Source organism: Manacus candei, unplaced genomic scaffold (genome assembly GCF_025592945.1).
Source record: "Manacus candei isolate 608988 ecotype Guabito, Panama unplaced genomic scaffold, ASM2559294v1 h1tg000051l, whole genome shotgun sequence".
Classification (NCBI taxonomy): Eukaryota; Metazoa; Chordata; class Aves; order Passeriformes; family Pipridae; genus Manacus; species Manacus candei.
The window spans coordinates 5,394,974-5,409,276 of NW_026138099.1; the positions used below are offsets into that span (position 1 = coordinate 5,394,974).

At 35.7% G+C, this 14,303-nt stretch overlaps 2 protein-coding genes across 13 annotated transcripts in view; one reads left to right on the forward strand and one right to left on the reverse strand.

Annotated features, from left to right (window-relative positions):
- LOC127477273 (uncharacterized) overlaps nucleotides 1-14,303 on the forward strand; it is a 702,414-nt gene that overhangs the window by 231,046 nt on the left and 457,065 nt on the right. The window lies entirely within an intron of this gene.
- The window catches only part of CNTLN (centlein), a 263,978-nt gene that overhangs the window by 123,856 nt on the left and 125,819 nt on the right, over nucleotides 1-14,303 (reverse strand). For all 10 annotated transcript variants that reach the window (XM_051801353.1, XM_051801346.1, XM_051801345.1 and 7 more), the window contains 2 exons: nucleotides 8,302-8,464; nucleotides 268-462 (listed from right to left, as the gene is read on the reverse strand). In XM_051801353.1, the coding sequence (XP_051657313.1) occupies nucleotides 268-462; nucleotides 8,302-8,464 (358 nt within the window). The remainder of the gene's footprint in view (nucleotides 1-267; nucleotides 463-8,301; nucleotides 8,465-14,303) is intronic.

Genomic DNA, 14,303 nt, shown 5'->3' on the forward strand with positions numbered 1-14,303 from the left:
TTTTGGTATCTTTGTTAGAGAATATAAATAAGAGTCTTGTTGAATAGTGACACCATTACTCTTTTTTTCCCCATGACAGATTCAATTGTGAAGTAGCTTTGATTAGCAACAGCAGAAATTGTTATAGTACTGCAGCAGCATAGTTGCATGTTTGTTTCTAAAAAAAAGAAAAACAAACACCAAATTGCAATTTCCTTTAAAACTGTCTGATACAGAAGCTTAATTTAAATGCAGAAACAACTTTTATTATTCTAGAAGAGGACTCACCTGCACCTGATATTTTGGAGAAGAATTCTGATGTAATGCATTAGAAGCATTATGTGCTTCCTGAAGTTGGACTTGCAACAGACAAATTGTTTTATCTTTTTCAAGTAAGTGATCCTGAAGAGAGGCACAGCTCTGCTGCAGTTGAATTTCACTTGTTTTAACAGTTTCAAAACATAAACTCAACTCGTTATAAAGCTATGAGAGGGGAGAAGAGAAATACTAGGATTAAAAATAACTCCAATGCAGATAACCACATTAATACAGAAAGTATGGTTTAGGTAACTTATCCACAAAGATCACCCTCTTTTTTACATTTAACAATTTGTTCACACTTGTCCTCCTGCCCCCTGTTCAGTTCTATACATTTCAAAATTGCAACAATCACTGTAACTTTAAGTTTGAAATAAGTTTTCCAGAAAAATACAGCTCATGGTAGAATATTATCAATTTCAGTTGCTTCTCTATAGCATTTATAAATAGAAATGGCCATCTAAAAATCAGGATTGATTTTACTTCTTGAACGGTTTATATAAAATACAGAAAATACAAAAGGAAAAGAAAATCCCTTCCTGAGAATAGGCAAAAAAGTTAAAATATCTGTTCAGGAGTAAGAATACCAAATACCATTATTGTCTTTTATAAAGTAGTTTCATCTTTTAAAAGTAACATTTTAAATATAGCTCGGATAGAAATACAATGAATCCACTAATGCCTATCGCATTTTGTACGAAGTGTAAAATGGCTGTGTAATTATTCTGTGGGAATTTTTTTCACATTAACTATAAACCCCAGAGATTATATTGTAAGTTCTTATCCCTGGCTGTTGTACAACTGTTCTTTCTGAAACTAGAATATTATACATATATTTTGCAATTGCTTTAGAATAGACTTCACACACACAAAGAACTTCTAAAACAAGTTCTAAAAAACTAGCAGTACATGCCATCTGACAAAAATAAGTTCTCTTATTCTTGCAAAATAAGTTAATAACCACCCCATACCTCCATTGTTACCCATCTTTTTCCATTTAAGTATCTAAACATTATTTAAAATGATTCATCATTAAAAAAGAGAAAAAAACAGTTTGGAAAATAAATCTGTAGTTGAATAAACAGTACAGATTCTAAAGGAAATACACAACTGCACCTTCACTAGCTAACCATACATTCCTTCCTCTCTTCATTTCAGTCCTTCATTCCTTTGATTGTCCTTTTTTCTCAAAATGAACAATATACCCTCTGACTATTCTACCATAAAATAATCTACAGAAGGTATGAATGTACACCTGTAGGGAACAGTTTTCTTTGGAAAATCCATCTCTGCCATTCAATTAAAAAAAAAAATTAAATATGAAAATCAGATTTTCCAAATATATCAATAATGTTTGTAAGCACAAGAAATTGACACAAGATATTTTACTTGTAAAAACACTATTTTACTCTTCATTTTACCCCTTGTGTTGCCAGTTTTATTTAAATTCTACAATCCTTTCTCCCTTTCATCTGTTTACATCACTTAGAAGTTAAAGCCTTTGAAAAACAGTCACAACTTTTCAAGTGGTAAACTGTCTACCTAACATTTTCTGAGAAATTTGGAAATAATAATCTCCCCTTTCCTTCTTCCTAACATTTTCTACTCCCGTGGTCTCTCAAAATCCACTTAGGACAAAGTAAATTACTTCTTGCCTATTTCCAAGGCAGATCAGAGATCATGTCTCTCAGGCAAAATTAATTCAAAGTCCAGACAGATTGATATTTCAAATGGCTCCAAGTCATTAAACATTTGCATTGAAATTTCTGTGCCTACTGAATCTTTCTTTTTTATTTAAGAATGCTTACATCATCTCTAGAAATTCAAGTTCAAGATTAGCCAATTTCTTATGAAAAATCAGTAAGTATCTCACAGGAAAATAAACAGTTCATTTATCAAAAACATGCATTTTTAGATAATATCCTTCCAAATGAATGGAACATCAAGACACAGTTACTTCCAGCTATAACTATATAAGCTCATTAGCTAGATCATCCTGGTATGACAATTTGCTGGTTTTATGACTAGAAGTACTTAAATGGTTGTAATTATAGTATCTGAAAGGTAGCATCCTAGTAAGATGAATGGAGAACATCAAAAATATGATGTCTTTTCCTAGTTGGCAGCTGCATCCCCTAATGCAGCTAATGGGTATTTGGTAGTCAGCATTTGTCAGGGCAAGACAAATAGCACATCTTTTGACTTGGACAAACTTTTCCAACCTTTCCTGCTTTGAAAACAGTACTAAAACACAAAACACATATATTTCAAGCATAAAACTAGCTAAAACCTATGTGCAAAAAACCATTCATACTGTTCATCTCTTTACACTAAGGTTTATATATTTTTTAAACACCACCAATGTACTATTTAATAGTACACAGATTCTTTTTTTAAGGAATTTAATATCAGGAATTTTCAAAATTAAAATTATCTGTACAAAAATAAATAGTTTCATCTACTGTCCACAGACAACTGGAACAGCTTCTAAATTTCCATTTGGATCCCCATATTTTCTTTTACTGTTTTGTGGATTAATGAGTGCCTAATGTTTATATTGGATTATTTTGGGGTTTACTGCTCATTTCTGACCCTGTTCAGAAGAGGCACTACAATTAATCACATTAGAGTGAGCACATTCTAAAATACAAAGACTTGCACAGCACAATGAAATAGGTCTATCATTAATAAAGAAATTCAGGTGTGGAGAAGCATTGTAAAATGAAGATCAGATGATTAGAGAAGGAACATTGCATAGAACAGCCAGAGAAAGAAAAAATATTGTAAATTATTTACCTCAGAACTAGCAAGCTTCACAGAAGAAATGAGTGGAATCTTGACTGTACCTATCTGAATGGTTATACCTTACCTGAATGTCAACAGGACATGAGATTTACCCAGTGAGCTTGGTAATCCCCCAACAAAGTTATGAAAAAATATTTATGTTTACAAGATAGAAATAAAAAGGAAAATATTTTAAATAATTCTTTGTTACATTTTATGACACTTGGTATTTTTTTAAAAAAAAGCATTAGCAAGTGACAGAAGACTGCTCTGCAAAAACTGTTGCACTGACTATACTTTCAGAACCTCTTTCTAAGGCGTTACAGCTGCCCTTTCTCTGACAGGCAGTACAGATTATTGCAGGTGAAGGTACTTAAAAACAAAGGAGAAAAGATTAGAAGTATCTGAAATCAGTACCCTGTAATAAATTTAGTTTGTATGACACAAGAGCATTATTCATCAGTCAGAAAGGGTAACTTAGCTGAATTGCAAAAAAATAAAGTATTCCGTATTTCTTAGCTATCCTAACAATTTTCTATATTGATTTACCTGATTTCACCAGAAAACACTTTTTGGTACACCTTTGAAGAGTTACTTAAAACAGAAAATGTAATGCCATCAAGTAACCTAAAAATATCAAACTAAACCCAGGAATTCCAGAACCAAAAAATGGAACTCTAATGCCTGCTCATATGCAATAGAAAACATTTAACAGCCTGATAATGTGGGATGAGGAAGTACTACCGATATACATTAAATACATGTTATGGCAAAATTATCTTAGATCAGAGCAAAGAAAGCTGAGAAATTCCAACAAACCCTAGCAAAATTAAATAATTAACCCATGCTATTTATTGTGTGGTGTGGTATGGTATGCTAGCCAGAATCATAGTGCAGCCTGAAAAAAACCTGCAGAGTGAAACAGTTGAAACAAATGACCAACACTAACAGTATAGAAGTGTGCAGGATTTATTTTAAACTAGGTTTAGATGGCTCCTTGCACTACATGCCAGCTAACAGCTGGGGCATACTTTTCAGTTCCAAAATAATTTCCAGTTCCATACTCCAAAAGGCATTTAGTTAATACTCTCATGAATTTTTCTGTGGTATCAAATAAAGTACAGGGAGCGGGGCCATTTAGGAGACTTCCTTCAAAATCGCCAGTGAGGAACTAAGGTAGATCCATCTAATGAAACATAACAGTAGCCATATATAAGCATTGGGTATAGAACAAATATTCTCCAACATTACATGTTTTATCTAAATGCTCACACCCTAAAAAAGTGTATTACAGAGACCTGAGTAAATAAAATCATAGAATCACTAAGGTTGGAATAAATCTTCAAGATCGTCAAGTTCAACCTTTGACCAAAACTCATCATGCCAACTAAACCCTAGCACTCAGTGCCATGTCCAGTCATTTAGGAACCCTAACCTACAGTAATACTAATCACATAAATAAAAAAAAAGTCAGTCTAAATTGAGACATACTAAAACTATAATGGAAATTATTATAGCACCATTGCAGAAAGCCATTTACAAGCCATGCTGTTTATGAGAACTTGAAAAGAACAAGGACAGAAATCTGCTGGTAAAGCTCTAGAGTGTAGCTGAAGAGACACTCCAGACAAACGGTACATAGCCCTTTCATGATGTTTAGTTTTATTTTATTTATAGATTATTAATTTTTTTTCCCAGATACTTGAATATTCTGCAGATACCAATCTACACCGCTACGCACAGGAACTACTGCACACTAAGAGTATCAGTACAGGGCTTTTCAAGCATGAAAATCAACGCCTCTGAGTCCACAATTTAACATCACCCTAAAAGAAACAGAGTTTACCCAGGATTTATTCGCCTTTAGCCTACAGGCACATCTGATGCCAAAATTTACTTGCTAGCATGTGACCAACTGTACTGATGTTTGCTATACAAGAAAAAAGACTAAGCTAATTAACACACTTCCCAACAATAGAAAACAGTATCTGAGCTTGAACTAAAGTATGTGAATCTCTTGAAGATCTGAGTTCCTCACAACTTGAATATACAAAGTGGACTAGGAAAATGATGGTTTACTTATTACTGATGTGGGTGTCACCATATTTGACCAGACAGATAGTTTTTCTCTTATCATGTGTGAAAGAACTTACACTTTTCATTCCAATATGCGTAAGAACCTGCATTTTTACTGCCATTTACAGATTTGTATGGGTTTAGTTTTTATTTTGTGAATTTGATGCTGCTTACATAAAAATTAACACATTTATGTATTTTTAACTATGCTTAAAGGTTGTTGCAGTTACAAAACATACTGGACATGGTAAAATTTAACCTTAATATGGTAAACACAGTAACTTGATGTCCTGATTACAATTTTTCAGGCTTGAAGGAAAGTAAACTATCTCTACCCACTGACACACTAGCAAAGGCAACTAAAGGTACAAAACTAACATCTGAAAGTATATCTATCACTTTCATATTTTTCATCCACTTGCTGGTGCACTTGATGCATACTTCCATAATTGAAAACTCTTACTGTGTTTTCTAATTACACCAAAAATCTAACTATTGAACAATGTTTTCTTCATTACAGACTTCCACTATACCATTATCCACAGTATTCTCTATTTGAGAGCCGAGTTCCAGGACATGAATTATCATTTCTCATTGAATGACAAATTACTGGAATATTTCTGCTCCACTAAAAGGGCCTTCCATTGAAAGACTTAATCAGTGTGATTAACATAGGTCCTAAAGGTCACATCAGATAAGTGAAAGTACTGCATTATAAAAACAAGGGCCTTAAATTGTAAATTTCAGAAAACTGTGATAAGCTGGCTAAGGACTTCAGAATCTCTTCTTGTCTTATTATCTCTAGTATTGATTGAAATCTCTCCACCTTGAAATTGTTGGTGAGGACAAATCTTTGGAGTCTCATTAAATCCAGCACAGGAATGAACTCCCCAGAGCATCTGGGACCACTAAAACAGATGCTATACATTTTAGAAAAATATTCTCTATCCTTGAGAATGTGAACTACAGCTGCAATATGAAATAGATACCAATTTGTTTCCATAAAAGCTCTAATGTAAAGGAGTTACGTAGAACACAGTATCCTTAAAATCTGCACTTAGAGAAAAAAAGAGCAGTATGTAAAGTCAACGCAATTAGATAAAAGAGATTGCAGATCTTTACGCACTGCTCACTACAGTTAGACTTGGAAGAGAATTTGTGGTCTTGACTGGATTTACACATAATCCAGTGTAAGTTTATGACCTTTGTCAGGTTTATTAGAAAAGTTTTTTCTTTTTTCAGTCCACTGTTTCATACTACACATTAACATCAGCACAAAGATCTGTTCTTCTCAATGGTAGACTGTTAAAATGAACTTGCAATATGTGAGTCAACCACACTGCCTAAGCTATAGCATATACTGCCTATCTGACCAGAGAGGTCACTGATCTTGCAGTAAGGGACAATATATCACAGGATGTACATGCTGATAGGCTCAATGCCATTTGAAGCAGTAGGAAAATATTCCTTTGTGACTGTGTTTATGGAGTAGCTGACACATCCTTATCTAGGTGTTGCAGCCTGCATATTATTAATACAGGGAAGACAAACAGAAAAAACATTTGTCTGCAATAGTTTGCCTTTCTCATTCAAAGGAGAAAATAGACATTTGTATTACTTCTATAGATACTGAGTTTTCCAAACTGTGTGACTTCAGTAGAACTGTGTATCTTGTGATTTGAAAAACACACATTACTTTGAAGCAATTACAGTTGGGTGTTTTATACAGTTCTAATCAAAAATACAGAACAGGATTGTCATGATACAGAACAGAAATACAGAACAAGATTGTCTGTTTTCCCTTCCAAAGCTCTCAACTCAATCTGCCACAAACATTATAAATTCTATTCCACTCTGACTTTGGGAACTTCACTTCTCCTTTTTTTACTTCTTTTTCTTTTACTTCCTTTTTTTTTTTTTAACATATTTACATATTACCTACATTCTCTCTTTTTTTCATTCTATAATTTACTTTGTCTGCCCCAAATAGGTAAACTCCTGTTGCCTCATAAATGTTCTGAACAACCTGTTGCTTGACTCGGTTACTATTGTAATGTATGAGAGACTTAATGTCTGTCATCACTGCAGTCAATAGTAAACTGTAGAGCTTTGTAGGGGGGGGGACTTTTTCTTCCTTTTTCTATACAGGAGTTCTTTATGCTGGTATTCCACAAAAAATTATAATTCCACAAAATTTATAATGCAAACTGCAGCACACAGTACAGCATTAAGTACATAAAAATGTGCTGGGCACTATGAGCTATAAAATGGTAATCAAAAACATCTTTAGAAACCCAGTACTGATTCTGGCTTGACTGAGGCCTAGTTTCACACTTTTATTACAAACTGCACACTCTAAGTAAGATGACAGAGGGAGACACCTTTTTGGGAAAAAGCACTGGCAGTACACAATTTGTGAAAGTAGTTCCAAGATGGTAAAAGGTGTGTAAAAATTATATATACAACTTATTACTTGTCTTCTTCCTTCTCAGTGTTTCTAAAAAGGAAGCAAACGTATCTTCCATATTTCTTATAAACTGAAAAACAAATCCATATAACTTGGTAACCTAAAAGAAGTTCTGAGTAGTACACGTGTGCCAGCTCAACATTTTCCTTGACAGTCACCAAAAATATGAAACTGGTCTGCAAGTGTAAATATTTTAAAAAGATACTATAGCAACAATTTTTCCAGTTAATTTTGATAGAGCAGGTTTTTGTATCTTAAATCACTAAAATTATTTGCGATTCACACACATACATTGTTTACAAGTAAAAGGAATTTCTTCCACCAAACTAAGAAAAGCAATTTGGAGAATTCAGTAACTAAAAGCTCCTGTCCTCCAGCAGAGGAAGAAATAAACACAAATAACACAAAATTACATAAAGAAATTTATATACTTCGCAACTCATTCCTATTTTTCTAGAGATGCAACAAAATCTTAATTTTTGAGGCTCATCAATCCAATGTATGCACAGGTATGTAATTGAGCCAATAAACTCTGCTACTCAACCATATTTTGCAACAATAAAAATATAGACATATAAAGGATACAACACTAGAAAGTGCTTTGGTTACTCTGTCCACTGATATTGTACAGATGGATATTAAAATGAACCCTGTGATCCTAAAGCAGAATAACGTACTTTTTGATATAATGTTATTTCAGCTGTGTGAGCATCTTCTTGGTCTTTCATTACTTTTTGTGTATTAGCATTGAGAGCCTGAACCTGCTTTATCAGCTCAGCCTGCTGTGCTGTATAGTCAGTGTTTTGTCCACAAAGATTCTGCAGCTCCTGTAACTCCTTCCTGTGCAAAAAGAGCAATAAAAAGAAATTCAAAAAAAGAACAAACTCCATTAAAGAATTGCATTCAAATAACTTTACTGTAGATAATGAGCTTTCTATTTTCATTTATTTTTTCTGCCAATTACCTTGCAAACACTAGAAGTTACATATAAAATATCACACGCTTTTGAGAAATATCTACAAAGCAGTTTAGGTTCAAAATGGAATGCCTTTCAATTTCCCTCTAATGCATTAACTGTTCTAAAATAAATGGATTTTCGCTACTGCATTGTTTTCTAATCAATATTCAGTTAACTCTTCAGCAGTGTCAAAATGTAAAATATGTAGAACACATTGACTGTAAAATAAGTTGGTTTTTTTTTAAACTAGAACTATCAGAAGGAGATACAAGTTTTTCTTAACTTTCAGAGTATGTTTGAAGCAAGTCTCTTTTCTGAAATGCATCTGCTCCCTAGACACACGAAGTATGTTTGCTGATAAATTTTTTTTGTCTACACGTACAGCATACTGCAACAACCATAAGCAAAATAAGCAAACACTTCAGTGTGTATTACATAAAATAATAAAAAGTTCTATGAAGACAATAATAGGAATCACACTGTAATGTAACCATAGGATAAAGCTACTATAATCAGCCTGCTTGATAATTTAACTGTACTGCTGATGGATTTTCTAAACTAAGAATGAAGATCAGTAACTCTTACTTATTATAAATGATGATTAAAAATTTAAAATATTTTCTGTAACATATATTAAAAGTTCAGATAACTATTAATCCCTATTTACATATTTTATGCTTAGTTTGCTTTTTAATTCACAAGCATATCTCGCAGACATACACATACTGAAATATACACTTAGCACTCCAACTAATTTTCTTCCTTACTTCGTCAAAGAATTGTGTCTGTAACCTCCAACACATAAGCATCATCTTTGCACCTGGAATAATTATTTACAACAGGAGTTATCATTGCAATTTTATAATACGGTTGAGATGTCCCGGCAAATATTAGCATACAAAAGGTAAGCAGAAATACCAACTTCATTGTGTTTTCCAGAGAAAAAGCAGAATGACAAAGAAAATATTTTAAGGGAACTTTCCAAAAAACATTTCTGAAGACCTTTGCCACTGTTTAATAGGATGATAATTCAATAAAGATACATCTGAATAATTACATAAGAATTTAAATTACGTGGACCACAACAGGACAGTCAGACAACTTAATTTTGTTAAAAATAACTGTTTAAAAAAGCCTGTTGACAGACCAACACAGGATGACACTTAACATGCTCACTATGCTTACTAGGACTTAACAGTAAGTCCTACCATTCTTCATGAAATGTAAAGTGGTTCCCCAAAGCTAACAAGGGCAGAGGTACATTAAAGACATTAAGAAAACCAAAGTACAACTGCAGTATGTACTTCATATGTACTAATTTCATTCTGCTCAGAAACACAGCAGCAGAAATAAGAACACAGTAATATATCTGCACTTTCTGGCAGCTGTACAACAGGTCTCCAAACAAGTAGTTCAAGTAGAAATGACACAACTTTTCACTGCAGTTAAAACACAGATTATATTAATTTTACACAGGTTCTCCAGTCAGATCTTCGTTTTGTTGTGGAAGGGAAAAACATGGGATAACATTGAATCCTCAGATACTGCTGGAAATGTTGGCAGTAACTACTGCCAAGACCAGTCTGCTATATTGCTGCTCTTTAATTTGTATGCAAACATCAATGCAGTTATCTGTGTCTGTCACTCGAGAATGCTCAGTATTATGTGTTCTCTAGTGATCTGTCCACAAAGTGTATTAAGGTCAATGGGAATCTTTTTTTGTTGACTTTTATCAGGGTTTGAGTCAAATCCTTAAGGGGAGAGGATGGGGGGAAAGCTAAACCTTGCAGTCACACAAGAACTGCAGCACAGTCAGAACACATTAACATATTTTCTCATGTTAAATCCAAGGATTTCCAAATGTAAGGAAACTGTCACCACCTTTACAACACATTTTTAAAATCAAACTTTATTTATTCAGATACATACTTTAACTTACTTTCCTCTTTAGTGAATGAGGTACTATTTTTACATTACAAATCAATGGGGGATCCTTCTTTTATTTCATTTTTACACAAGAAAAAGGAAATTATGCTCATCCTACCAGGAATTATTCAGTACCAATGGTGCAATACAAATAAATACACAGAATTAAGCACCTTTGACAACAGACAGGCCAATCTGATGATGGGAGCTTTAAACTAGGAATGGTAGGGGACAGCGATGTTGATGAAATAACAAGTGAGGAAGCTGTGGCCTGGGCTGGCAAGCAAGGGACACAGGTAAATATGGACAGAAAAGACCATGTGATGAGCATCAGAACACTCCGGGAAGACTACCTCCACCATATGCACATAAATAAGGGAGTGCTGATAGTATGGGGGAAGCTCTTAAGGGTCTTTCTGGGAAATAAACACAACTGCGTACGCATCTGAAGTTGCTGTTCAAATGCACACAGCACACCCCCATGGAAAATCTCTGGAGGAATGAAAGATCTGCAGGGCTCATTGGGATCATAGAGACAAGCTGGGACAACTCACATGACTGAAGCATGGACATGCATGGATAGAGGTTCTTCAGGAAGAACTATGTTCAAGAAGAAGGGTCTGGGAAACTACCAGCAATCAACCATACCTTAGTCCCTGGGAAGGTGATGAACCACATAAAGGACAAGATAATCACTGGGAGTGGTCATAAGGAATTCACAAAGAGGAAATAACGCCTAACTGGCCTGGCAGCCTTCTCTGATGAAATTACTATCTCAGTGGATAAGGGGTGAGCAGTGGGTGCAGTGTGTTTTGATTGCAGTAAGGTTTTTGACATTGTCTCCTATAAAATGCCAATAGATGGACTGATGAGGTACAGCGTAGGTAAGTGGACAGTAAGTTTCCCTTGAACCTTGCAGAACTACCAGGTTTAAAGAGTTATGATCAGTGGCACAAAGACCAGTTCAAGGCCAGGCACCTGTGGAGCATCCTAGGGGCTAACACTAGGGCCACCACTTTTTAGCATCTTCATTAATGACCTGGACAATGGGACAGAGTGCACAGTGGCAACTTTGCTAATGACACAAAAATGGGGGGTGTTAATTGTTTCAACAGATGTCTTTGTTGAACTTCAGGCCATTTGTCCAGCCTGTGAAGGACTCTCTCAATGGCAGTACAGACAAGTACAAATTACCAGCCCTGGGAAGCAATAACCCCATTTAAAAGCACAGTCTGGGGACTGACAAGCTGGAAAGCAACTTGTCAGAAAGTGCCCTGGGGATTCTGGTGGACACCTGATTGACCATCAGCCAGTGATGTGGTCTTGTGCCAAAGGCCAGTGACATCCTGAGCTGCACGGAGAACAGTGCTGCGCTGCCAGCAGGGGGAGGAAGGCGATCCTTCCCCTCTATTCAAAAGTTTTAAGGCACATCTTGATGCTTGTCTGATTCTGGGCTCCCCAGGAAGGGAGAGACATGGAAATGATGGACTGAGCCCAATGGAGGACCATAAAGACAATGAAAGTATTGGAGCATCTGCTGGGCTGGGAAAACTGGGGCTGCTCAGCCTGGAGAAGGGAAAGTTCAGAGGTATACTATCAAGATGTATAAATACCTGATAGGAGCCTAGAAAGAAGATGCAGACAGACTTTTCTAAGTGATGCACAGTGAAAGGAAAAGAGTCAATAAGCACAAACAAAAATCAGATGGAATTCCAGCTAAATATAATAAAGTGATTTTGTCCTTTAAAAGTGGCCACACAGTGGAAAAGACTACCCAGAGATGTTGCAGAGTATCCATTCTTGGACATACTCAAACTCAATTGGACACAACAATACTGGATAGCCCTGTTGTAGCTGATACTGCTGGAGCAGAGGGTTGCAGCTGTGTAACACTCCAACTCTGGGAGCTGCAAGCTCATGGGCCCAGCCAGGAGTTTTACTTTTAAATATAGATATAGGGTTCTTTAATACCTTGAGATAGCATCAAGAGAATAAGCCACAGACTTGTTCCCAAGGGGTTTCTTTATTAATTGAAGGGAGAAAACAAGGGAACCTGGCAAAGGTTCAAAAAAGGCACTACACAAGTTAGACAAAATGTTCCACCACAATACCAATCCACCACATACTAATCCACAACACTTAAGTCAAAACCCATTCCCTCCAGCTCCAAGCCACCCAAAGCATCAAAAAAGGAGCAAAGAAAGAGAAGCAGAGAGAGCAAAAAGAGAGAAGGAGAAAGAGGGAAAGAGAGATCATATAGCTACCACTGAGACTTTGTGGAAGATCAGCTCTCACACATCCAAGTGGCAGGGCCATGACACATGGTAAACATATGCTTTTGGTTTTTTCTACTCTGGATCCCATGGCCAGCCCCCCCAGCTGGGGTCTCTGACCCACCATCCACTCCGGGGTTCTAGGCCAGGGTGAGGGGCACTGTCCTCACTGTCCCTGCCAATCTGTGGCTGGCTTAGGGGTTGCAGGAGGTGTGGTGTGTTGTAGTTTTCCTGGGCTGTTTGTGACTGACAGCTACTCCGGGGCTTCCTCCTGGGGGTTCCAGGGGCCTGCCAGGAGGGATATGACGCCACCTCCTCCATGAGTTTTGACCCATCCCTTCCTCCTTCACACACACACCCTCCCACCCTCCCACCAAGGTGGTTCTGACCCAATAATCACTGATCTAGTGTCTAACAACCTGCTGGGGCAGCAGAACTACACAATCTCCACAGCCTCAGCCACTCAGTGATTCTGTGTGATTCTGTTACTACTTTGCTTTGAGCAATTTGCTCAAAGAGTATATAAAATCAAGCCCATGATAATCCAAAAAAAAGTTACAAGACAAAAATTAATTTCTGATCAAAATATATATTAACATGCTTACTCAAAGCAGTAAACAACTCTACAAGACAGACATCTGCCTGGCATGTGTCCCCAGAAAAATCATACTCTTGGGTGAGCATGTAGAGAAGAAACAATCAAAAATTGAAAATTGAATGCAACAAAGGTAATGAGTTACATTTAAAATATAAGTGCCTATATACACACCCATAGATAAGTATACATAGGCATCTATAAGTACATAAACAGAGATATAGAAATATATACATCTACACGTAAAATATATAAATTATATGTGAAAGTGTATATACGTAGATATAAGTAGGATATGTGTATACAAACATAAGCACATATTGATAAAATGTTGCAGTATACAAACATAAGCATATATTGATAAAATGTTGCAGTATACAAACATAAGCACATATTGATAAAATGTTGCAATATACTGTAACTCTAAACAGACACAAATTTAAGAAAAAAGTCACCACCAGCAACAGTATTTGAAAAAACCAATATTCTATCAGCTAAGACCCAAACTGAAGCACTCCTTAAGTCTACTTTTTCCCCATCATCCCTACACTTCCCATAAACAAGAAAACTATGATACACTGAGAGCATTTAAATTCATTTAATGGTGAAATCACTAGGTAGTACTGAGGAATTAAAAAATACCTCTCTGTCTCCAGTATAATAGCTCAAGATGAATACAATGGGAAATGAAGAAATTTACAGAAATTACTGTACTCTTTGCACAACAATAATCAGCATGGTATAAAAAAGTCAGGTCTTTCTTAAGTCAAAATAGAAGCATTACTAAATTATTTCAACTACTAAAGTAAGATGGTTGTTCCAATATCCTTAGCAGACTTTGCTTTCAGTATGGCAAGAATGCTACACAAAGACAGTAGAAACTGGACTGCAGAAAGACTCAAAATATTTGACACCTTGTCCTGACAA